Consider the following 25,848-nt stretch of genomic DNA (forward strand, 5'->3'; position numbering starts at 1 on the left):
ACAGGCCTCATTTTCCTTGTCTGTAAAAACTGGGATGCTAATATCTCCACCTAATAGGACTGTGGCCGAGTGTGAAGTGAGGTCTTACACGTGAGAGTGCCACAGCATTGTGGAGTATCACGTGGAGTTCAGTAAATGTTACTTGGCTTCCTTCCCATTGTCCAGCCTCCTTCCTAAATCATCCCGTGGAGCTCATGATGGCTCCTCTGTGGGTGCTGCATTTAAGGCAGTCCTTCCATCAGCAGCCCTTGAGTGAATGTTTGCCGGGCGCACTGCGCTGTGCTCACCATTGTGGGGGAGACACAGAGAGCTCAGCAGCTAGGTAGTGGGCAGTGAACGCCAGAGGAATCGCCTGGGCTCCCTGAGCCCTCTCCCTAACACATCAGAGAGGTTTCACGGAAGAAGGGGACTTCCACTTGGTATTGAAGGACGTGTGGGCTTTGGCTGGGAGAAGAGGAATGCGGGCAGAGGAAGAGGTAAGAGCAGAGGCCCTGTGTGGGCAGAACCGTGTGACATGTTGAGAAGACTGGTCTGGCTGGAGCAGAGGCTCCTGGGCAGGGCTGAGGCACGGTGGTGGGGCCCAGGAATGGCAGGTCCCTGAGTTCAAGGCTGGGAGTGCGGACAGCCTGTAGGGGCACAGAGGCTGGGCTGTTACCTTATGTGGCCCTTGCAAGAGGGTGGGGTGTCAGGGAGGGGGACTCCTGGCTCTCTCAGGAAGAAGGATATGAGCCCCCAGTCAGCAGTCACCTGCTCTCTTGTGGCCCCCTCCACAGTCAGGCCCCAACATAGCAATGGTTAGGCATATGGATCCTCCTGGGATCACCGTAAGATATTTGGAGACCGGGTCATTTTCCTTGAAACTTGCCTTAAAAGCTTGGATCCAATGTTATCGATGGTCACCACTGGAAAGTGTGCTTTCCATTCGGCCTTATTTGACCCCTAGAAAGGCAGTTACTCTTGATATTGGTGTTGCTTCTTCACAGATTGGTAAAGACCCACCTGCTGCCCCTTGGTCTCCTGCCTTTGGGGAGATGTGGAGGTCTTCCAGGGGCGCAGAGTTGGGGAAGGGTCCTGCGTGAAGTGGCGGGAGGAAAGGGACCGGGTGCCGACTGCTCCTGGAAAAAAGAAAACTCACTGCTGACGTCTTAATTACCTGTTTCCAAGAGTTGTGGTGGTTTCCCTTGGGGAGGGCACACGCCTCCTCCAACAGCTGACTTAAGAAGGATGCATTTTAATAGGAGGACAAAAATGTGCCCTGACTAGATTTTAATATGATTTTCACATGAGCATCTAAGATGATCAAAGGGCAGAGGTTCTCTGCTCAGCTGAACAGATGCCTTCTGGGAACTTCCATGTTCTCACCGTGGGGCTTGCAGAGGTGCCAGAGTACAGTCCTCTACAGTCCAGAGAAAGTTCAGTTTCAGGCCTGTCATAGCTGAAGTGTAGGGAAAGGGGACAGCGGGGGTAAGTTGGGGTCAGGTCCTAGAAGGCCTCGGACCCAGTGAGTTTAGCCATTATTCGTTGGTAGTGGGGAGTCAGGGGAGAGATTTGCGGGAGAATGACGTGATCAGACCGGAACCGTGCCACTAAGCAAAGGGGGGCAATGAGGAACAGAGTTGGAGAATGCAAAAATTGAGTGGGTGAAAATGTCTGAGCTCACAGAGGGACAGGTGACAACTGTTGCATTAGGCCAGGAAATAGGTGGTAAGCCCTGGTCTGGACAAGGGCAACTGGCCCAGACGACTGGTGAAGAATCACAAAGGTCACATTCATGGAACTTGTCCACTGACTGGCTGATGGGGTTAGGGGGAGGACGAGGTGCTGGTCTGGATAATGGGGGGAGAAGGATGAGCATGGGGTGAAATAAGCAACATAAATGGAGAAACAAGTTGGGGGAGGGGTGACTTAGAGAGTTGGGGGAGGGGTAGCACCTGGGTGGAGGGCACCAGGAGGAAACGGAAGTCTAGGACAGGTGAGGACCTGGACAGAGGGTTCAGATTGCAAATCATTTAGACCAAGTAGATGACATTGGCAAGGGAGGCAAACAGTAGGCTTATTCACTCATTCATTTGCTCCTTTGTCCAAAAGCATGGATTAACCTCCTTGTTTTTGACGATGCCTCCCAGGGCTTTTTATAAAAAAAATTTTTTTTAATGTTTGTTTATTTTTGAGGGACAGGGTGTGAGCAGGCAAGGGGCAGAGAGAGAGGGAGACACAGAATACGAAGCAGGCTCCAGGCTCTGCGCTGTCAGCACAGAGCCCGATGCGGGGCTCGAACTCACAAACCATGAGATCGTGACCTGAGCTGAAGTCGGACGCTTAACAGACTGAGCCACCCAGGTGCCCCTTTCCCAGGGCTTTTTAAACAGAAGAGTGTCAAGAGCTGATGCATGGCTGGAGACTGGGTACAGGGGATGGTGGGGGCAGGGGACACGAGACAGGAGTCCAGGGCGAGGCTAGGACCAGAGTGAAGGGAAGGCTGTGAAAGTGGCGAAGAAGGCCTGGTCGGTGTCAGGCAAACCAAGGGAGATGGCAGTGTGAAGGCCAACGAGGAGAATGTCAGGAATATATGGTACAAAAAAGTGGCAAAACCTGGCCATGGGGGCAAAGCAGACACTGCAGAGGAAGCAAGGAGGCGCTGGAGAGGTCATTGGATTGGCCAAAGGGGTCAGCTGAGCAGTGGGGGCATAGGCCACAGGCCACAGCATGGGAGTGAAGTGAGGGGGCAGCCGGAGAGGGAGAGCGGACCCTGCTTTGGGAAAGTTGGCAGTGCTAGGAAAACGGGAAATGCAGTAACTGGAGGAGGAAGGAGGGTGTCTCTCTATTCTCATCCCACTTCCCTTCCTGCCCTTTTTTAAAAGAAAAGTTAGGAGGATTGGAGTCTATTTGTAGGCTTAGGGAAGTTGCTGGCAGAAAATGGAAAGAGTTGATCGGAAAAAGTTCCTAAGAGCATGAAGTTGGGAGCTGGAGCCCCAGTGGTGACATTGTTCTGGAAGGTAGATGGGAGGCATCTGAGGACAGAAGGGAAGGCTGTGTAGTAGCACAGGGGCACGTGGAGGGACGTGGGAGGTCTTCCTGGGGGTGTGTCTTGGGTCCCTGCATTCCCCTGGGTCAGTCTTGCTGGGGCTCCTGTCTCACTCCCTGCTGCCCATGGCCGGGGCCTTTAGAAGGCTCCGCTGGGGTCCAGGGAGGGTGCCTTTTGATGGAGGTAACATGCCAGCCCCTTTTAATAAAGCACCTGCTCAGACCTGGGTGACCTGGTGGTTGATGAAGACAAGTTGCCACGCTACTTCTCATGACTGAAAATAACACCCGTAGCAGTGACGGTCCATAAATGCCTTAACATGCTTTCTCTACTCGATCCCATCGCAATTCAGGAACTTTGTGATTGTTCTTACAAGTGTTAGGATAACGTATAATTTCACTCAGAATTTGTTCAATAACTGCAAAGAGCATTATTATACATATATGTGGCAGGGCGCCTGGGTGGCTCAGTCAGTTAAGCGTCCAACTTTGGCTCAGGTCATGATCTCACATTTCATGAGTTCAAGCCCCGCATCAGGCCCTGTGCTGACAGCTCAGAGCCTGGAGCCTGCTTCGGATTCTCTGTCTCCCTCTCTGTCTTCCTTTTCCCCACTCACAGTCTGTCTGTCTGTCTCTCTCTCTCAAAAATAAACATTTAAAAATGAAAAATAAAAATACATATATGTGGCGTGTATCTGTGGATGGTTTTCACCTAGAATAAAAGTTCATATTAATGGTCGAGAAAGAAAGAGGATAAAGCGGTTAGCAGGAGTTAGGAGCCAGGTGAGGTCAGAGGGAACAGGAGAAGGTTGTAGATGGGAAGAGGTGGGTGGCTTCTGTGCATCTTTGTTGTTCCTCATGTGGGAGGGTGGGCAGGTGGCCTGTTAGTTTTCCGCCTACAAATGGCTGGAATAAACAGATGCTAGCTGGTCAGTGTTTCCTAGTGTTTAAGAGGTGGAACAAGGGAAGGGGATGGTAATAATCATGCAGTTAACATTTATTTGTTCCTTACTGTATGCATCAGACACAAGCACTTAGATATGTTATCTTTGACTCCTCACAGCAAATCTTCAAGGTGGATGGTGTCATCTCATCTTAAAGATGACAAGGGAGAGGGGGGCTAATGGATTGCCCAAGGTCACACAGCAAGAGTAGTAGAATTGAGGTCTGGTAGACCGCGGGGCCCGTACTCAACCACCAGCTTGGAATAAGGCCGGATGGCCGTACTGTTGCAGGCAGAGGCCCAAAGGAAGCTACAGGTGGCCCTGGAGGACCTCAGGAAGAGGCCTCTTCCTGGCCAGCAGACTCTCTCACAGGCCTTTAGGTAGCTGTCTGTCTGTCAAGACAACTGAACTTTGTTCCCTCTTGAGCCTGGGAGAGCACAGGCCAGAGCCCTGCCAGTGGTCTTGCCACTTACACAGAGGCCCACATCCTGAGGAATTGTCCTCTGTTCTCTCTGTCCTCTTGCCCAAGGAGGTCATTCTCGCTCCACACTGAGGCTGGAGTGTCATTCGCATAAATGGGAAAAGAGGACGAAGTGGTGAATTAAATTGGCCTGTCTGTAACAAGACTTGTTTCTTCAGGGGCTTGGGCCCACCCTTCAACAGGACCTGAACTGGAGACCCCTCCCCTCGTGGAGTGTCTGCTGTGCCAGGCTGGGAGTTCTCAGTGGACAGACAGACACCAGCCCCTAAGGACAGACTGCCTCAGAGGGTCGCTTACATTTTCTGGGGGAAGTATGACGTGACTTTGTTTTCTCGGTTGGGTTTGCCTCATCCTTTCATCCATGCAGCGGATATTTTCCAGTCACGGTGTGCTGGGTGCCGGTGCTTAGGGAGACCGTCTGCCTCTAGTACTGTGCGTCCCTGGGTGCATCAGAACTGTGGGGGTAGGGATTGGGTACGGAGACGGGGAAGACAGGAATCCGTGTCCAGCCCCAGGGGCAGAAACCGTCCTGTTCTCCTTTACAGATGAGGAAACTGAGGCTCACAGAAGTTAAGTAATTTTCCCAAATTAACCCCCTTGAGTAAGTAGAGGGTCTTAGACACGGATCCATCTGGCACCGCTGTTGTGGTCTTAGCTCCGTGTGTTACTGACTCTCGCCTGTGTGTTTGCTTCCAGTTCTTTAAGGCCTTCACCAAGAATGGCTCAGGAACAGCACTGCCAGGTAGGTGTCCTGGGTCCAGTTGTCCATGGTCTTTCTCTTTTTCTTTCTGCTGGGTTTCTACTGAGGTGAGGAGAGCCCGGCAGGGTCTCCGGGGTGAGGAGTTTCCCAGGTGAAAGTGGAGTTTGTGTTTTCTTGTGTGGCCTTCCCAGCCAGCCTGGAAGATGCCTTCAGGGAAAGGAGGCTGAAGAAAAACTTCTGGTTTGGCTCGTTCAGGGTCCTGGGAAGAGGGGAGGGTCACAGTGTATCCAGGCTAACTCTTCCTGTCAAAATGGGGTTGGCATCCAGAGGGACAGACCAGCTAGCCTCTGGGGAAAACCCTCATGGGTCCCAGGTCTGAAGGACTCTTTCCTGTCCCCTAAGAGATGGGTCTCCTTGCATAACTTAGGGCCACAGAAGAAGACCCCACCCCCACTGCTAAGGACTGAGCCATGCTCTGTTTCTCTCAGAACTAGCCTGTGCCCTGGGCCCTTTGTTTCAGTGAAGCCGACAAGGGTGCTGGGATTCATCCTCCTTCCCTCCTCATGCCCCCCCCACCCCAAAATGTCCGTCTTCATCCAGTGGCTGGTGCTGATGTGGAGACGCTGCGGAAGAGGCTCATCGACGCCCTCGAGTCCCATAGTGACACGTGGCCCCCTGCCTGCCCCCCACTGGAGCCTGCCAGGTATTCAGGGTGGAGCAGATTTGGTGCAGCGTGGGCCAGGATCACAGGCCTGGGAGCAAGAGGGTAGTGGGGACAGCTGGGCAGGGGAAATGAAGGCCTGTGTCTTTGGGGCAGACACCTCTGTAGGCTAGAGCCACTCTGGAGCAGCTGGTAGAAGGTACCCTGTTGCTGGAGTCCTCCCCAAGCAGCCCTGGCTTCGTGGGGCTGACAGGTGCAAAGGCCTGTCTTGCCGGGCAGAAAGGAAGGGATGGGCAGGGGTTCTCCAGGTCATACCTGCTGCTGCTTTTCATAACCTGTCCTTGTGATCTTTTCACATGATCTAACCTGGAGGGGGCACCGAGAGAGTGGGTGGGGGGAGGAAGAAGATAGGCTCAGAGGAAAAGGGAACCCTTCCTGTAAAAGGAAAGTGGTTGTCTTTCTGAGCAGCGGCTGTCACTGGGGGGTGGGGCGTGTGACTGTTGTGCCACAGAGCATCAGGCATGGTGGCTGGTGGCCCTTATCTGCCTGCCAGGCAGGCTTCCAGGATTGTCTGTTCTAGGAGAGGCAGGTACACAGTGTATTGCTTTAGCTCTCCCACAGAGAGTAAATTGAGGACACTGGGTCCCGCCCTCCCAGATAAGCTCTTGAGACCGGATAGTGCCCACCTCAGGGACTCCTGCCAAGAAGGAACAAATCCAAATACCAGCAGGCACTGCTGGAGGGAGCCCAGCCTTAGAGCACAATGAAGGTTCCAGGGGCTGAAAAGGCCTCGTGAGACAGGCGCTGGTGCTCCAGGCCCTCCACGTTGATTTAATGATGTTCTTCAAAGCCATAGCCCTGCCAAGAGATTGTGCTTTTAAGCGTCAGTCAACCCACGGTGACTTTTTATAATCTTCCCCAATTGTCCATCCTCCCGGAGGGCCCCACAGAGATCCTGAACCCAGCATTAGTCAGGTGTGGTTTGGGGCTGCACAGTGTGATTCCATCTCTCCAGGAAACAGCCAGCCAGCCTGTTCCTTACTTACATTTCCCAGTGACCGTGTCTGTCTGTCTTAGGCACACACATCCCTCATGGTGCATTTTCAGTCCCAAGGGATCTCAAAAGCAGCAAATCAGACACACCTGCCAACTCCCTCAAAGTGGCCCTTCTAAAGAGCTTTAGGAAGGAGGCAGAGGTGTGTGATGAAAGGTGAGCTGCCTCTTCCAGAAGTCTGAGTGGGAATGGATGGGCTGGGGGGTGTTGGCCGCCGTGTTACTCTTCTGCCAGCCGAAGGGAGGTCTGGCGAAGGGGTCTGAGAGGCTGTCAGAGTCCACAGCTCCTCTTTTCATTCCCCCGTTGGAGTACACTCTAGCCCCCACCTCTTTAGCACATCCTTTTGTATTGTCGCTGGGCTGGGCTCCAGCGTTGGCCCCATTTTGTGTGTTCCATTTGGATGTGATCATGCCACATGTGTCATTGGATCCAGTAGAGGGAAATAGGTCATCAGGTTAGGGATAAAAAGATGCAGTCTCCCAGTGCCCTCTTACGTGTTGGCCTCTTAAGCATGTGTGACAATGTGCCGTCTTTAATTGGAATGAGGAAACAGATCATTTTTGTGCAGTTATTTTCCGCTGAAACTTTGAGTTTCTAAAACCGTTTGGAGCTTAATTCTCTGATTTGAGGTGATCATAACATTTACCTTCTTACTAATTTCTGCCTTTGTTCTGAGTCTCAGTCTCTTCAAATTAAAATAAGGAGGTTGGGTTAGATGGCTTCTAAGGTCTCCCGCACCCAGGACTTTGGTTCTTTAATTCCCTTGTCAGGCCTGCTCCAGGGGAGGGAAAGCGGGTCTCCCAGTTGGTAATGACTTGCCACCACCAAGACTAAGTCTCATATCTGAATGGTTCTAAACACTGGTCCTTAGGGGACAAATAAAAACCATATTCGCTAAGCCTGGGCCTTACCCAGAACATAAAGATGACTAGTGTCAAAGCATCCCTCCCCACCCACTTCCTGCTCCCTAGACCACCTCATAATCACCCCAGATTTTTAAGAGACAGCATCAAAAAACAAATCAAGGGGCACCTGGGTGGCTCAGTCGTTTCGGCACCCGACTCTTGATTGGAGCTCAGGTCACAATCTCATAGTTTGTGGGATCGAGCCCCACATCAGGCTCTGCACCGACAGTGTGGAGCCTGCTTCTCTCTCTCCCTCTCTCTCTCTGCCCCTCCCCTGCACACTCTCATGCTCTCTCTCTCTCTCTCTGTCTCTCAAAAATAAACATTTGAAAAAACAAGTCAATAAGGTGGGCACAATGGAGAGCCAGTGTGAGGTAGCAGAGGCAGCATGCTCTGAGACTGCGGGTTTGGCTTTACTCCCCCGGAGGGGAGGGCTGGCAGGGGGAGACCGCCATGGAGCCCCCTGTGGAAACAGAGGAGGAGTTTGTGTGGCTGTGCCTGCAGTGCTGTGCCTGCCGCGCCCGTGTCCCCAGCAGCTCTGCTTTATTGTCACTGGCTGTGGATGGTCACTGCCAATGTTGTCTCTTGCAGGCTGGAGGAGATTGATGGCTTCTTTGCAAGAAACGACGAAGAATACCTGGCCCTGATCTTTGAAAAGGCAGGCTCCTATCTGGGTAGAGAGGTGAGCTGCCCCCAGGGTCCCTGCAACTCCTGAGGAGCCCAGTGAGTTCAAGGACAGAGCTGTCCCCCGGAATTCTAGGGTGTCGGTCACGTGCACTTCTTAGCTCAGCACTGGCCTGACCCCTGCTGGGGGACATGGGAAGTGTGGGAGCCGGGCCTTTCTATTTGAAAACCTTTATGTCTGTTTTCATGTCCCTCACTGAAACCGCACATATATCACCTGTTGTCCATTGAATGCTGGCACACATAGTCGCTAATCTTCAAAGTTAAGGTAGATAATCAGGTAACACGTTGAAGATCCCCTGGCCAGTGAATTGGTGGAGTACGGCTTTAAGCCAGGTCTGTGAGCCTGCCCGCCTCCAAGAACTGGAGTAGAAAACTTGAGTGGGGGGAGGGGACATCAAAGCTCATGCAGTGCCTCATTAGGAAGTGAGATCCCTTACCAGATGAGGCAGGTTACAGAACAGGCAGGTTTGACTTCCCATTTCGTGATGATCTGTGATCACGTGAGTTAGCTTCCTGGAGCCCCATTTCCATCTATAAAGCAGTGATAATTACCTTTCCTCAGAGTATTGCTGGGACAGTCCAATGAGGCAGTTTAGGTAACGGACCTGGGTGGGTAGCTGGCACAGAATAGTGCCTTTTAAAGATCCATGCCCCTGGCCTGATGCAGAGAGCTCTGCATTCTGCCACTGGCACACAGACTCCTCTAGACCACTGGTGAGCTTTTCCCAGGTGCTGAGGTGGGATGATGGGCCAGGGCACGGGTGAAGGTGCAAGGCAGGCCAGGGATGTAGAAGAGGCATGAAAGTGGGAATGAAATTAAACACCACTGTTGACTCTGAATGGCTTTCCTCCCGAAACTCAGCAAGCACAGTCGACAGGGCTCTGGGGTGCCTCTAGGCCTCGGAGCCCCAAGAGGGGAAGCAGAGGGAGGTAGGGAGGGGGCACAGAGTTTTGCTGAAGGACTGCCTGACCCTTCTGGGGTCCCAGTCCAGGCCTGGGGTCATGCCTGTCATGAGGAAGTGACTGATAAGTGTTCATTGGAATCAGCTTTTCTCCCTGCTGCCCACCCCCCAGCCCCTTGGGAAACCAGGGGCAGGGACCCCTGTGGACTGAGTGAGTCTGGGGCCGTGTCCACGCAGAGGTGCTCAGGGATGGTTAGTTTGAAAAGCAGGAAGGCACAGTGACCAAGAGCCCAGGCTCCGTAGCCAAACTGAACTGGATTTGTTGCCCAATTCAGGCTCTTGCTAACTGTATGACCTAGACACTCGATTTCACTTCTAAGCCTCAGGTTTTTCATTTGCAATAGGCATTTATTTTTTTAATGAACACTTATGTACCTACTATGCACTAGTTGCTGTTACGATTCCAATTTTGTTAATAATCCAATTGTTACTCCAGTTTTGCAAGTAAGGAAATTGAGTTGGGGGGAGGTTTAGGCCAGTGGGGCCAGGATGCACACCCAGGTAGCCATAGTATACTATGCCTACTGGCTTGGCCTCCTAACAATAGTTCCTGTTTCATAGTATTATTTTGAAGATTAAATGAAACAATATATATACAGCACATAATACCTACTCTGTAAACACTAGCTAACATTATTTTTCCCTTATTTCTTTCTAAAATTAAAATCCTATCTATGTTTTCTGATTCGGAATATAGATAGAAAGCCTTATAAATATGAGAATAAAAATGAAACCACATTTTATCATGCCTTCTACAGATTGCTTTCATTGGAAAGAAAATGATATTCAATTGGACTGCTCTAGGAAATTCAAGGTGTGTGGTGTGCACAGTTCCAAGGCCCCTTCTCCTGGGCAGTGCTTGATTCTTGTCCCCTGTGGCATAGATGCGGTTGGTGGCATGAGACTCACTCAGCACCCTGGTCCACTCTCTGAAAGGTTTAGAGTCTGGGTGGAGCGTGGCTGCCACCAGGCACCCGCCCAGGGCTCCTTCTGCCCAGTGACTGGACCCCGCCCCCAACACGTCTATCTGTCTGTCTCTGCAGGTGACTCTGGACCTGTCCCAGCACCATGGCATCGCGGTGCGCAGGGTCCTGAACACGGAGGGTGATGTGGTGAGCAAGTTTGGGGTCACCGACTTCCCGTCTTGCTACTTGCTGTTTCGGAATGGCTCTGCCTCCCGGGTCCGCGTGTGAGTGCAGTGCCTCTCTGTCTCCTCCCTCCTCTCTCCCTGTGCTCGTTTCTTCCTGCCCGGAGGGGCTGCTGGCCTCTTACTGGGGCTGACAAGTTCTTTCTCCTGCCCTTCTTCTGAGGAGCTCCCTCTGAGACAGGCAGGGAGCGCCCTGTGCAGGAGAAGCAGCCGTCTGCCTGCGGGGGTGGGCAGTGCCGGGAACATGGCCCCCAGCCCCCAGCTCGGCAGTCCTGCCTCAGGCTCCTGGCGCCCTCGCCCTCCGTGCTTCCGCACCGTCGCCACCGCAGCCCTGGCCCCACTCCTCATTCTCCTCTGTCCACAGACTCGTTGGCAGGCTGCGGGCCTGGCAAGCTCTCAGATATGCCTGACCCTCCCTCCCTTTAGTTTTCTAATTGCAGAAAAGTTCATTAGGAGCTAGACAATAGCCGGTTCCAAAATGCCAAGAGAAAACAATCAGGCCAGCCGTGGCCCTCTGTCAGGCTCCTGCTGCTGAATGGCCCGTTAAATGGCGCCAGATGGTGCCTCGATGCCCTCCCTGGGTAGATGATTGATGTAGCCTGGCTCTGCAGGCAGGAACTCGAGGGCCAGGGAGCTTGAGACTTGCCCGAGGTACCCAGCGAGCTGCTCTGCGGGCCCATTAGTGCCATCCCGCCTGGAGGCTGGGCAGGGCGGCCACGCGCCCTTGCCGGCCCCAGTCGCTAGATAGCACCGGGCCAGGCCTTGTCAGAGAGTTCTCCTGGGGGAGGGAAGCCTGATGTCTGTAGGGGGACAGGAGGGACAGAAAGTGACAGTCCTGGTGGGGAGAGGAGGCATTGTTTCCCTACTTGGAGCTGGTGGAGGGGAAAATTGTTTGTGACGACGCTGCTCCGGAGCCATCTGTTCATCGATAAACATCGGGCCGGGACGGCAGAGTGGGAAGCAGGGCTTCCTGATGCCAGCTCCCCTGGGGTGTCCCGTCATGCTGTGGCTGGTCTTCACACCCTCCCTCCAGGTGGCCGTGACCGGGAGGTGTCGCCTGCCCTCCAGGACTCTGTTGGAAGAGGGAAAGAAGTCAAAAGGATTGTAGAAGGATTTGAGGATTGTAGCATTTTTGTTGTTGTCGTTACTACCTGTTTTTGAAAAGCCGTGTATCACACTGCGGTGACTTTCTTGGGGACTCATGTCCCCTCTGGTATCTCAGAGCCAGCTTGTGAGCAGGCAGCTTCCTCGGTCTCTGGGGAGGGGAGTCAGACCCAGCCGTCCTGTCCACGGCGGAATTAGCAGCAGCCCCCGCGGACCCCACCTGCTCCTCCGCGCGCTCCATCCCACAGCTTCTCCGGGCCAGGTTGAGACCTTCTCGGGCCCCGCTGCTTTTCCAGATGGGGTTTTGACATCAGACTGGTGTCCACGAAACTTTCCATTGCATGAGCAGTGGATAGAAAGGCCGAAGTGAGGCATGGGTGCCTTGATTTTGAGCTCGCGGAGGGTAAGACCCAACCAGATTCAAATATTTCTTAATAAACATTTCTGTCAAGTGAGCCACCTACCTCCTCTCCAGGCAGGAGTTCGCCCTGGGATCTGCTTCTCCACACTCACTGCCTCTCCTCTGTGCTTTCTTCCCTCGCAGACTTAAGGAATCCAGGTCCTTCTACACCGCGTACCTGCAGAAGTTCTCCAGGACCACCAGGGAGGCTGTCCCGACCACGGTTGCGCCAACCACAGCTCACACAGCAGCTCCCACTGTGTGGAAGGTCGCAGATCGGTAAGGCCCCGCCTACTTCCCTGAGCCCTTCCCTCACCCCAGCCTTACCTCTGATCACAGACCCCCTGCCTCCTACCGCATTCCGTTCCTTGTCTTGAGCTTAGCACGTGCCTTTCCAGTCCCAGACCCCCGAGGGCTGACCTTGGCCTTTGGGCACCGCCCCCCCTCCGGCCATGCAGGAGAGTCTCAGATGTGTGGGAGCAGCAGCAGTGAACTGGTGACCAGCCCTGCGTCTGCTGACTGTGGCGGCTGCCAAACAGCATTTACTTGTATCCTTCATGATAGAATGAATACTTTTCTATGCCCACATTCCTTGAGCTTAATGCTATTCAAGAACAAGTAGAATCAGCTTAGAAGGATAATCTGTGGCCTTCCAGCCAGCTTCCTACCCAAGCAACTATTTCTTCAGCAGGTACTTTTGAGTACCTGCTACAGGCTAGGCACTGTGCCACAGGTATGCCCAGATGTGCAGCTCCTTCCCACAGAGAGTTTACTTTCCATTCTAGGAGGACACTGACCTCATTTGAATGCCTCTGGTGCTGGGGAGCTCACTACCTTTTGAGGTAGCCTATATCTTTGTGCACATTTGTAACCATGAGGAAGTTGCTCTTGGAGTAGAATTCCTGCTTGTTGGGCAAATGAGGCTATAAACCTCTTGCACGGGCACCCAGCAGTTTACCAGGTGGAAATGGCTGACCAGGGAGCCCAGAGCTGCATCAGGAAGGTGGTTTGCACCTACAGTACAGGGGACTGTACGAGACAACTGGGGGAAAGGTCATCTGATTTCCAGAGGATTTTGCATCCCAGCATGAGGGACTTTAAGGGTTGAAAGCACTAATGGAGAGATTTTTAGTAAATCAGGTAAGAAGGAAAGAGAGACTGAGAGGTGGGAATGAATGGTCGTTATGGTCATTCAAATTATGGTGATTCAATTCATTCAAATTATAATAGCTGACACATACTGGCCTGGTGTGCCAAACTGCTGGGCACCTTCCAATACATTATCTCCCTTCAGTCACGGGCCACTTCTTGAGGCAGACCATGGGAGTGGTGAGGTACTGAGGCCCAGGAGCACAGAGAGGGACTCTGCCACGAGCGTGAAGCACACGTGGTCACAGGCTCACCCCAGTTAGCTGACCTTGCTGGTTCCCTGCAACCTGAGGTGGTAGGTGCAGCAGGAGCCATCAGTCCATTTTACAGGTGAGGTCACTGAGGCCCCAGAGAGGTAGATTGTAGTTGCCCCACCTCTCAGAGCTAGCTCACTGTAGATCTGAGGCCAGAACCCAGGCCTCAGGAAGCAGGGGTAGAGAAGCGGCCAACACACAAGGAGCCCTTTGCTTCAGAACCCCAAGCCCAGGCCCCAAGTGAGCGTGATGGGCGCAGGGGGGAATGGTCAGCATGGAGCCTGAAGCCCTTCCGCTGGGGCTGGAGTCAGCCCAAGAGGTGTGAGAGGGAGCCCCACCTGCCACCAAGGTCTGGCAGCTACGAGGATATCAGCCCCAAAATAAAAACACACACCGCTTCTCCTCCTATCCCGAGTCCCTGCTGTGCCCTGACTTGGTGGGCAGCCAAACCCTTGGTCTTTCCGAGAGGACCCAGCTTTTTATTGGTCTGTCTGTCCCTTGGGGGTCTTTGTTCAGAACAGAGAATGAAGCTCAGCCTTCCACCAGCAGCCTGACTAAAGCACCTTTAAGGAGTCATGGGTGAGACTGGCTCTGAGCCTGCAGAGGGGGATCCCCTACTCTGTGCCAGGAGTTGCTGAGGGGTTTACCTTTGTGCTTTTGTTTCATCCTCTTAGCAACCTACCCGTGAGCAATTTATTATTCACTTGTGATAATAAATGAGGAAATGAGGCTCAGAGAAGTTAAGTCATATACTCAGGGTCACAGAGTTAAGTCATATACTCAGGGTCACAGAGTATATGAGTCATATACTCAGTGGCAGAGCCTGGTGCTAACTTACAAGACTCTGTGACCATCAGAGATGGCCCTCCCCTTCTCTCTCTTTAGCCCTGGGCACTCGTCCCCAGCCCCTGCCCTATGGCTAACACCTCTCTCTCTCTCTGCCTCCTCCTGGGTCCTTAGCTCCAAGATCTACATGGCTGACCTGGAATCTGCACTGCACTACATCCTGCGGGTAGAAGTGGGCAAGTTCTCTGTTCTGGAAGGGCAGCGCCTGGTGGCCCTGAAAAAGTTCATGGCAGTGCTGGCCCAGGTGAGTAGGGCCCCAGTCTCCCTTGTCTCTCTTCCCTCTGTAGCTGGCTCCCCCTCCCTCCCTGCATCCTTCTGTCTGGTTCCAGATCCACTCCAGTGCTGCCCTACTTAAAATCCGAGGCTCTGGGCTGCCGAGGACTGCTGAGTCAGATGCGGGCTCTGGTCTCCTGCTGAGCCTGACTGCTGACTCAGCTACCCTCAGCTCCTGAGTGCCAGGTCTGCTTCTTCTTGGTGCAGGTCTGTGGGCAGCTGGGGCTGCCGCTGGGGGTGATCTGTGCCTCCCCATCGGGAACTGCTTGCCAGCCCCACCTCCCCAGTCCCCACCTCACCCAGTCCTGGCCTCAGGCCCACCTGGCTCAGTCTTGTGCTTGTGTGGTGCTGTCACAGTCTGAAGCCAGAGCCTTGGGTCCCTCCCCAACGACGTCCCTGCTCCTTCCTGTAAGCAGCTGGTGGGACTGGCCACTGGGTGGCGTGCGGTCACCAGCGTTTCCTGCTCCAGCCAGAGGGTGACTCCCTGAAGTCCAGAGCCTTTAATTCATCCTTCCTCCTGACACCAGGGTCTTAGAAGGAGGAAGGGTCCAAGTCAGGATGAAGGGCAAAGGTCAGGGAAAAACGCTGGCTTAAAGCTGTAAAATCATGTTGGGAGCCCAGAGGCCCGAGTGAGCTGACCAAGAGGGAGTGGGTCAAAGACAAGATTCTTGTGGCCACTTCTCCCTCAGGGGCCGTGTCCAGCCCTAGAGGGTTGAGGGGAATATGTAATGGCTTTCTCCCAGGACTGAGTCCTCTGGCGGGTTTTTCTGTGTAGTGAGCCTTCTTTTTTCTTTCTCCCCCGAACTTTCCTCAGTGTCATTGTCCTCTTGACCAGTGTCTCGGTGGTTTTATCTGACCTGCTCTGCTGGCATTCCCCTCTTCTGCCCCCCTCCCCTGGTGTGTGTGTGCACGCGCACATGCACACACACATCTGTCCTCCTCCCTAGAGTCCTGTGGCTTTAAAGTGCTGATACTAATGAGATTTCAGCTGACTTATTGTCAGAGTAGCTTTTCATGCTCCTCAGAGACTCTTGGGAGTTACCATCAAGGTCTGGATCTTGGCTATGCGCCCCAGGGCCGCCTTGTCCCCATGGCATCCTACGGAATACAGATGGAAGGCTGTTCCCCAGCCTCGCCCAGCAGTCAGTAAGTCAGCAAGTCAGCTGGTCTCTCAGAAGATCACCTGCAAAGAGGACTGTGTGGCCCAGGTGCCCAGCAGCCCCGGGAAACCACGCAGCTGCCCAGCCTTCCTCCCAGGGGCAGTGTGGGGTCAGGGTCAGCCTTGAGAGAGGGAGCCTCAAGGACCCAGCTTGACTTAGAGCCTCTGTTCTCTCCCCAGCCCCTCCCTCGCCTTACCAGGTGCTCCAGAGCAGAGGTTGTGAGGAACACACATTTGCATCTTAGGCAGGATGTTTTCCTGGTGGCTTGGGGACATTTCAAGAAACTGCCTTGGCCCACTTCTGTTTAGCCCCCTATCCTCCCTGGGACTGCAGGGCTCTGGGGGAATTGCTGTTCACTCCCCAGCTTCCCCTTGTGCCCCCCACAGCACTTCCCTGGCCAGCCCTTAGTCCAGAACTTCCTGCATTCCATGAATGACTGGCTCAAGAGGCAGCAGAGAAAGAAAATTCCCTATGGTTTCTTTAAAGCTGCCCTGGACAACAGGAAGGAGGTGAGTCTGGGGACAACTGACGTCCTTCTTCGTATCCTCAATAACCGTGGGAGTGGAAGGCTCACCCTGTAGCCTCCGACCTCCTTCACCAACTTGGACTGGGGCAGGAGTCCGGGATCCTGGTTGGGTCCTTCCATTCGTAATGAATAAACTGCTACTTAGAGCTGTGTGCGTGCACCGTAGCTCATCTAATCTTCCCAGCTTTAGTGGAAGGTAGCTATTATCCCTGTTTAGCAGATGAAGAAACTGAGGGTGAGAGAGATTGTGTAACTTGTCTACGATCACATAGCCGGTAGGTGATTGGACTGGGATTCAAGTCCAATTGTGAGATACCAGCCGTGAGCGAGTTTGTAGCCACTGCTCCCTGTGGACCGCAGGCACATTGGGCCCCTCTGGCCCTCTCCAGGGGCACCTTTCTGGGCTCCTGTGCGTTCCGCTCTTTGCAAAGGTGGGCCACGGCAGCCAGCAGAGGCACACAGCCTTACAGATTTGTAGGATGCCAAGGCTCGAAGGGACCTCAGAGGCCAGACCCCTCATTTCTCATTTTACAGATGGGGAAGTTGAGGCTAGAATAAGGATGTAACTCAGTCTGTGTCATAGCTTTTCAGATCTGCTGCTCCTTTGATAGGTGTCGCCAGTGGAAGGGAAAGGCCACCTTTGAGATGAGAGACTAAGAAAGGGACCTCGTTTGTCTTAGGGTTGTGTGCTGACCTTTGAGTCTCCTGGAAGCTTCTTTCCTCACCACCCGTCCCATTCCTTTTCTTCTCCATATATGCTCTCATGCACGTATGTGTTCCTTAGGGCGCTGTGATTGTCAAGAAGGTGAACTGGGTTGGCTGCCAGGGGAGTGAGCCACATTTCCGGGGCTTTCCGTGTTCCTTGTGGCTCCTCTTTCATTTCCTGACCGTGCAAGCAGCCCGGCACAATTTAGACCACTCGCATGAAGCAGGTGAGTCCGAGGCCTGTGCACCCCAGTGCCTCAGCCCAACCCTGCCTTGCCCTCCTCACTCAGGCCCAGATGTAGAAGATTCTGCATTTGCAGCTGGCTGCATGCACTCAGCGTAGAACCAGAATGGGGAGGACCTGGAGAAGCCACCTGGTCGTGTCCCCTGCCCCAGGGTGGTGCCCGGCAAACAGCAGCATGAGGTTTCTTCCCGGCTTTCTTAGAATCACGACCTTGCTTTGTTTCCAGTCCTTCGTGAAAAATGTGTGGTTCTGTTTTTTTATACTCCTGTAAAGGAAAGAACTATGTCTGTTTTGGTCTACGTGGCCGATACTGTGTACTTTGAACAGTGTTAGTGTTTCCCACTGAAACGTCATTTTCTGAGGGAACACATTGCTCCTCTTGCCCTGTTCCCTCCCCAAACCGAGCAGCTGCCTCCATCACCCACTCTGCCTTGCAGCCACACCTGACACCCAGAAGGGCAGGTATTCAGTTCAGTCCGTGTTTGCTGAGGGTTATATGGGGCCCTGGCTCAGCCCGGAGGCTGCAAAGGTGGGAAAGAAACAATCCCTGTCCTCCGTGGGGCAGGGGGGCGGAGCCGCCCTGCAAGGTGCCAAGGCCAAGAGCCAGGGATGAGGGTGCGCAGGGAGGGGGAGGAAGTCTCCATGCTGTCAGGAGGGGCAAAAGGAGATAAGCTGAGAATGGATGGGTGAACAGGAGCCGAGCTAGGAAGGAAGAGCACCCCAATGGCTGAGCAGAGGCAGAGGGATTCGAGGAGCGGCCAGGGTGCAGCCAGCCGGCCAGCCAGCCGGTTTCTACAGAGCACCTTCCAAGCGTTGGGCCCTGTGTCGGGAGGGGTACCGTGGTGCATCGGGCAGGAAGTCCCTGCCTCAGAGGGCCGATGTTCCGGGGGAAGGAGATGGACAGGGACCATACAAATAGATCATCTCAGGTGTGATGATGAATGCTCTGAAGAAGACCGAGCTAGGTGGTGTGGAAGAGGGCGAGGGAGGGGTGCCATGTTTACACAGGGTGGCTGGGGACGGCTTCTCCGAGGAGCCGGCCCTGCACGGGGCCCTGACTAGTGAGAGGGAGGCAGCTGGGGGAATGTGGGAAGAGAGGTTTCCAGGCTGTGCCCGTTTGACCGCCATAACAAAGTGCTACATGTTGAGGGGCTCGCACAACAGAAACTTACTTGCTCACGGTTGTGGAGTCAGTCTGGAAGTCCAGGATCAAAGTGTCAGCAGGGTTGGTGTCTGCTGAGGCCTCTCCTTGGCTGGCAGAAGGCCCTCTTCTCGCTGTGTCTTCATGTGGTCTTCACCGTGTGCCACGTCCCAACTTCCTCTTCTTGTAGGGACACCAGTCATAATGGCTGAGGGCCCACCCTCGTGACCTTATTTTGCTTTAATTATCTAATTTGAAGTCTGTGTCCAATACAGTCACATTCTGAAATACTGGAGGTTAGGACTTTGACATAAGAATTTGAGTGAACACAATACAGCCAATAACACGGGCCAAGGACTAGCAGGTGCAGAGGACACGTCTCGCATGTTTGCAGCAGCAAAAGAAGGCCAGGGGGAGAGGCTGGGATGGGGGAGGCAGTAGAGGAGGTGCACGTGTGGTGGTCTTGGCAAAGGAGGGGTTGGATTTCTGATTCAGCGTCAGGAGACCCTGCTGGAGAGTTTCATAGGAGAGTGTCCCCAACAACTGATGCTTTAGGGAGACTGCTGGGTGGAGGGTGGTCTGTAGCGGGGCAAGGTGGAGGCAGGGCCACCCCAGGAAGTTGCGAAGCTAGTCCCGAGAGGCGGTGGTGGCGTAGACCAGAGTGGTAGGTAGCATGTGGAAGAAGTGGTCAGATTTAGGAGTATTTTGAAGGTAGTGCTGATGGGAGCCCGGGGCAGACTGGATGGAGAGTATAGGCAGGAGCCAGGACCCAGGGTAGACCTCAGAGTTGCTGGGCATGAGCTTCTGGTGGACGGTGGTTCTGTGAGCCGAGAAATGGGAAGGCTCAGTGGTCGGAGTGTGTAGATGGTGGGGGACTCCGTGGTCTGTGCCCGCTAACTGTCTGAACGGAGATGTAGACAGTTGAGTCCAGGCTTCTGGGGAGAGGTCCATGGCAGAGGTACAGATCTCGTGGGCATGAGCATGGGGGTGATAGGTAAAGCCTCAGGACTGGACAAGCCCATTACTGGGCGGGCAGAGGACAGCACTGAGGCCTGTGCCCTGGGGTGTGTGGCATCTGGGCCTCTGACGAGGAACAGGAGCCAGCAAAGGAGATGGAGAAGGAGCAGCCGCTGTGATTTCAAAATACCGTGTTTGAAGAAGAAGGGTGTACTCAGCCAAGCGGGGGTGGGGGGGGTGGGGGGTGCGGGGCTCTCTGGCAAGAGCTGTTGCAGTTGTGTCGTGGAGAGAAAGGCCCGGCTGGAATGGGCTGAGGGGAGAACAAGAGGCAAGAAACTGGAGATGATGGGGAAGTAACAGGGGTCAGAGAAGGGATGTCTTTATTGCAGTCGTCTTTCCCAGTCAGAATGATCCCGCGTTAAGGGAGAAGTGGGTGCCGCAGTAACAAAGGAATATGTTTACAGGAGTGAGATCCTCGCCGAGGCCAGAAGGGGTAAGGCCCCGAGCACAGGGAGGGAGGAGGCGATGCGCACAGTTGCCGGGCAGGCAGCAGCCGGGCTGGGGCAGGAGAGGGCAGCACCCAGGGGGCCAAGGACAAAGGCAAGGCGTGCCTTTCAGGGTGCTCAAGTTGCCAGGAATGATGGCTTGGGGGGTGGTCGAGGTGGGGGGGCCATGGGTCCTGTTTTGAGGGGCTGGGAGTTTGCCACAGGACAGAGAGAGTTTAGAAGCAACCAGCAGCAAGGAGGGTCCTTCCGCCACCACCGGCCCTGACCCCTGACGTATGAGGTGTGGGGAAGACAAAGGGTTTAAGAGGGCGTGTTTCGGGGAGCCCGGCGTCAGCAGGAAGGTGAAGGGAGTTTTTAGAGGTGGGCACTGACGCCAGTCCAGAGGGCCCAGTGGGAGGGAGTAGGGGGTGAGGGGAGATGGAGACAAAGCAGGGGATGTGCAGAGCCAGATCGCAGGGACCCCCGATGCAGTGGCTGAAAGAGCAGGAAGCCCAAAGTGTGTTGGGCACAAGGAGGGGTGCAGGGGATGGGGTGTGGGCAGGCTGGCCCCTGTCTGCTTCTCCAGACACGTCTCAAAGAGCCTAAGTGTTCTGCTGACGAGTTTGGGCTTTATCCCAAGTGTCAGTGACAGGGACCTGGATGATTAGCAGAGAAAGGAAACTGGGATTTAGGAGTTTGGGAGGAGATGGGGTCAACTCTGAAGTGACCTCTGGAAGGTGGACAGGTGTGCGAGGAGACCCGGGGCCCGTGGAGGGGACGGTGGTGGGGCTGACGGGCGCAGGCAGCCAGAAAGGCCCCCCCACCCCCCGCGACCGCAACAGCGTCTCCTCTCCCCGCAGCCAAAGCCCAGGAGGTCCTCCAGGCCATCCGGGGCTACGTGCGCTTCTTCTTCGGCTGCCGAGATTGCGCCAGCCACTTTGAGCAGATGGCGGTGGCCTCCATGCACCGGGTGGAGAGTCTGAACAGCGCCGTGCTCTGGCTCTGGTCTAGCCACAACAAGGTCAACGCCCGCCTCGCCGGTAAGGAAGGGCCCTCTCCAAGCCTGGAGTCACCTACAGAGGGAGGTGGGGGAGTTTTAGGGGACTTGGACCAGAGGTGGGGACAGGACACTCATCCCCAAAGTAACACCCTGTGTTTCACAGTGCTTCACAGGGCACAGAGCCTTTTCACATGCTCCGCCTGTGCTGCTGATGGAGTCAGTGTCTTTAGACCCATTTTCCAGATGAGGAAGCTGAGGCTTTGACGCTCTAGGACTATGGCCTTCCAGTGCCACTGCTCACTCTTTCTCCTGCACCAGGGCGCCTTCCTCAGAACTCTTGGGGTCCCTCTCCTGCCTTCCTTGTTCTGCTATCTGGCTCTTGGCCCCTTTCTTACTCACACCGACAGGGAGAGGAGAGCTGGGCTTTTCCACCCAAGGGGAGGGGTCTAGCAATGAAATGTGCCTGAAGACAAAGACCAAGTCCTCCCTAGAAAAAAACAGGGACTGATTCCCATAGGGGGAGGCCTTGTCTTCTGAGTTTCCCCATTTACAGTGTTTTCTGTTCCTGGTGCAGAGGAGTCGGATGGGTCCAACAGGCAAAAGCATTAAACTAAGGGGTGACCAGAAACTGTCGCTGTGGGGAGGGGCCATCTGTGGTCGGAGCCTGGGCTTATCTGTGGGGAGAGGGGAGTGGCTGACAGACCTCCTGGGGGTGGGAGGTTTGGGGATGAGGCCTGGGGCTGCCGAGGTTAAAGGAAAAGGAAGGGAATGGAGCAGGTGGTGGTCCAGGCTGCTGGTCCCCTGGGGCCTCCTGGCCGACTTCGAAAAGAAGACAGGAGCCCGTCTCTCCTCTCCCTGCTTCCCTCTCTGCTGCCGTCCCGCCCCCACATGCTCCATGTGACCCTCCAGCCCCATGACCTGGGCGGGCTCCCTGCTCCCCTTGGGGCCCAGCTGCCACTGGAGGGTGGATCTGGGGCTTCTCCTGGCGCGGCCCGGCCTCGGAGTGGAGCGGGGGGGGGGGGGGGTCCTTTCGGATTAAACTAGTATTGGTAACAAGCAGGTACAAATCGAGTGCTCGCTTTACAAGGCTGGTCACCACTACTTCTCACTGGACCTTTGGAATCTGCTCGATGTCCCCTCCCCACAATAACTGTTCCAGCGGTTACATCACTTGCCGCTGCTTCTTTCTGGCCAGCACCTTTTGTTCCCTATTAACCCCTTTGGGAGAGGTGCCTCCTCCAAGAGATCTGGGCTGGTGGGCACTCCCTGGGCGACCCTGGCCCTGTGGGGCTCAGCCTGGGGCTGTGCCCACCAAGCCAGCCATCAGAGTAACTCCCTGACCCTCCTGAGTGCCCTTTTCCCCATCCAGGCCCCCAGGCGCCCCCATACCCACCCCTTGGAGCCCACCAGAGAAGGAGATTCCACCAACTCCTGCCTACCCTGGAGGGCTGCCATGGCGTGAGGAACACCTGTGCGTTACCATATGCCTGAGCTCTTGTTTTAAAAAAACATTTTCCCTTGAACTACAGAAGTAATGTTTCTTCACTGTATAAAACTTGGGAAATTTCAGAAAAATGCAGAGAAGAAAATTACTAGCAGACCAACCAAAGACTGCAAGACAGATAATATTGAGTCCTCTGACCCTTTTCCATGCCTGGTTGAGGGGTACAACCCAGCAGTGAAGTTGATGAAGGGGCTGCAGGGAGCGGCCGCTAGGAGGCTGTGGTGGCTGAGGAGGGGATTGGAGTCCTCCTCGCCCAGGGCAGCACCGTGCTGGGCTCCATGGGCCCCCCCCCCCCCCCGCCCCAGCCCCATGCTAGGTTTTTTCACCTGGCTTCTCATACCCATCATTCCCAAGGGCAGATGAGGAAGCTGGCATTCTGAATGAAGAATGAGGTCTGGGCTTCTAGGCAGGCCCAGGGGTCACAGCCAGCCTGTGTGTTTTCTTCGCCAGGTGCCCCCAGCGAGGACCCCCACTTTCCCAAGGTGCAGTGGCCACCCCGCGAACTCTGTTCTGCCTGCCACAATGAGCTCCGGGGTTCGCCTGTGTGGGACCTGGACAATACCCTCAGATTCCTCAAGACCCACTTCTCGCCGAGCAATGTCGTCCTGGACCTTCCTTCAGCCGGGCCGGGCCCCCGGATGGTTGCCCAGAGGATGGCAGCCAGAAATTTTACTCTGGGCCCTGAGAAGGCTGGGGTCATGGCAGGCCCAGGAACCACGGTTCCCAAAGTTCTGGCAGAGACACTGAGGGTGAGTCACCCCCGGGATGTGCTCATTGGCCTCAGTATGACAGCTGAGCCAGACCAGGGACCTCCTGAGCACATAGCAGAGCTTCACAGGGATGCGTTGGAGCGGCCAAAAGGGCGGGAACACTTGACCAAACGAGACACAGGAACCGTGTTGCTGGCCGAGTTCCTCGCTGAGAAGAACCCCAGAGGCCCTGCAGAGCTGGGGCGAGTGGGTCGCAGCTCAAAGCAGCTGGCCAGCATTTCTGATGGGGAGCTGGAGGCTGGACCCGTGCGGGGCCGGAACCAGTGGCTACAGGTGCTGGGAGGGGGCTTCTCCCACCTGGACATCAGCCTCTGTGTGGGGCTCTACTCCCTGTCTTTCATGGGCCTCCTGGCCGTGTACACCTACTTCCGGGCCAGGATGAGGGCACTGAAGGGCCACGCTGGCCACCCCACAGCCTGAACCATTCACCTTGGGAGGGGGCGGGAAGGGGAGCTGCCGTTCATGGTGCTCTGCCAGCCCCCTGCTCCTCTCCCCTTTTCCCTTGCTCCTTGTCCAGAGAAATCCAGGGAAGCCAGTTGCTCCAATGAACCTCCTGGGGCCCTCTGGGAAGGAGAATTCCATAGCCATGAAAGCGCACCTAGGGCTCATGTCCATCTGACAGCGCGGGGGAGGACAGCTGTGGGCAGGGGGGATGGGAGGCTCTGTCTCTGGCCTCTCAGGACCCACATTGCTTTTTTTCACCTTGTTTGAAGTCCTGCTCATTCTCACTGAAACTTCCGTGTCTCCCACCTGGCCTTGGGCCTAAACTGGGGCAAGTGAGGCCACAGTTCCCCAGGTCCCCCATCCAGAGGAGCGTTCCCAGGGCTGGCGCACTAGAGCAGAACTCTTCACTGCACCCCAGGCCCCGTCCATCCCGCTCCCTTCTGGATGCAAAGAGGCCTCTGTGCCAGAGAAGGCAGGACTGCCTCTGGCCCTCTGTGGTCTGTCCATCCTCCAGCCCCTCAGTATCTATGGGGTGGGGTTTGCTTTGGGGGGGGGGTGGGTCTGGAAGCTTCTGAATGTCCTGCTGGTCCCCCAGGTGAGGCTTGGGTGCGTGTTGGAGGGAGGAGAGCTTCTGGCTCCTTCCCCCACACCTCTGCTTCAGGAGGGGTGCAGGCCAGAGCTGGTGTGGACTTGGATGGGTGATGGCCATGGGGCTGGGTGGTGAGCAGCTGGCTTGGCGGGACCTGATAAGGGCTGGTGTGGGATTTAAGGAGGGTGCTGGTGTCTTTAGTGCCTTGGCTCTGGGCTTAGCTGGAGGGTAGAGTGAAGCCACAGGGAAAAGATGGTTGCTTCCAATGTGCTTTGTCTCCTCCCCAGTGCACTCTACCCCTCCTAGAGCTGGGTCTTTTGTCTTTTGATTTTGGCCTTCAAAATAGATGCTAATGTTTGAATGTGGAGGGTGTTGCAGTGAGGAAGTGTCCTCTCTCTCAAGGGCCCACCTTCCATCGTGCAGAGGTTAAAAGGGTCAGAGGGGAGGGTGACTCTGTACACATGCTCGATTCCCACTCTACCCCACTGCTTGGGAGGGTTGTGGAATAAATTATTTTTGTTAAGGCAAAGCGTTGGTGTGTTCTTTAACTTGCTGTTTGGAGACCTAGTGTCCAGGTCTGGACAGAATACGCAGAATCCAGCCTCAGTGGGGATCCAGCCAGAAGTGACTGGCCCCTGGCTCACATAGCTACCACCCTGCAGGGGAGGAGGTGCCCCAGCACAGCCCCTGTCTCCGGGATGAACCCTCCTGTACTGCCCACGGAGCTCTCCGTTCCCAAGCCCCTTCCGTCTCCACATGCACTGGAGACAGGCCTTGGTGGAGTTCTAAACCTGCCTCCTGTTCCCCCAGCCTCCCTGGAGCACCTGACTCGTGTTCCAGTTTTGCTCCAGGCACCTTCCTCGCACCTGCCTGGCCTGGCCTCCTGCATCCCCGGCTCTCTCCCAAGGAAGGAGAGGGCTTGTTTGTGGGAGCGGCCTGCCTTGGCTGCTCGGCAGGGAGGAGTCAGCCAGATTAGAGAGCCTGTCCCTAATCCGGCCTGCCAGGTTTTACAAGGATCAGAACAGCTGATAATGAACCTCATTAAGGGGGAACAGGAGCCTCAATCCGATTTGGGGTTTTTCTCTTTGACATCTTCACTCTGCTCAGATGGCCTTGGCACTGGGTGAAGCAGGCGGGGTGCCGAGCGTGCTCCCTCTGCTGGGGCAGCTGGGATGGGGGCACAGGCAGGGGTCGACACCCCCTTCCCTGCACGTGTCAGCCCTGTGTTAGCTGGGTAGCTTCCAGCCTGGAGCCTCCCCGCAGCCTCCCTCTCTGTGTCCTGGCTCTACTCATCCGTCTGCCCCCTCCAGTCTCCTAAGCTGGCTCCGGTCCTCTCCCCGAGCCCCACCGGGTCCTGGCTGGGAGGCTGACGGGCCAGCACACCGGGCAGTGTGACCCCGGCCTGCAAGAAGGTGAAAGAGGTCCCAGGGCCAGTGCCCACGGGACCAAGACCACCTGCCTTGCTCCTCTACTGCCTGGTACCTGGCACAGTGTCAAGTGCAGAGGATTTCCCTCGGCAAGCCTGCCTCACAGGACCTTCTTAGGGCCCACCGGGGCCTCTATAGTGGGTGTGGGCCTCCTCCGCACAGCCAACCCTTTCTTGCGCTGTCTCCGTGGCTCTGATTGATAAACAAGGGTGGGCCTCCCCCTTAACAGGGCTGCTGCCTTTCACCCTGATTTCCCCAGGGTGCTTTCAGCTTCATCGATAAACCAGCTTGCCCCCCAGCTCGTC

General features: G+C 55.2%; 1 protein-coding gene across 1 annotated transcript in view; it reads left to right on the forward strand.

Annotated features, from left to right (window-relative positions):
* The window catches only part of QSOX1 (quiescin sulfhydryl oxidase 1), a 34,991-nt gene extending 10,346 nt beyond the window's left edge, over positions 1-24,645 (forward strand). The window contains 10 exon segments of the mRNA XM_027074430.2: positions 5,146-5,191; positions 5,750-5,852; positions 8,361-8,451; positions 10,462-10,607; positions 12,214-12,348; positions 14,433-14,562; positions 16,138-16,260; positions 17,062-17,209; positions 20,670-20,849; positions 22,764-24,645. Coding sequence (XP_026930231.2) covers positions 5,146-5,191; positions 5,750-5,852; positions 8,361-8,451; positions 10,462-10,607; positions 12,214-12,348; positions 14,433-14,562; positions 16,138-16,260; positions 17,062-17,209; positions 20,670-20,849; positions 22,764-23,503 — 1,842 coding nt within the window. The 3' untranslated portion in view covers positions 23,504-24,645.
* Positions 24,646-25,848: the final 1,203 nt, after the last annotated feature.

This window comes from Acinonyx jubatus, chromosome E4 (assembly GCF_027475565.1).
Source record: "Acinonyx jubatus isolate Ajub_Pintada_27869175 chromosome E4, VMU_Ajub_asm_v1.0, whole genome shotgun sequence".
Lineage (NCBI taxonomy): Eukaryota > Metazoa > Chordata > Mammalia > Carnivora > Felidae > Acinonyx > Acinonyx jubatus.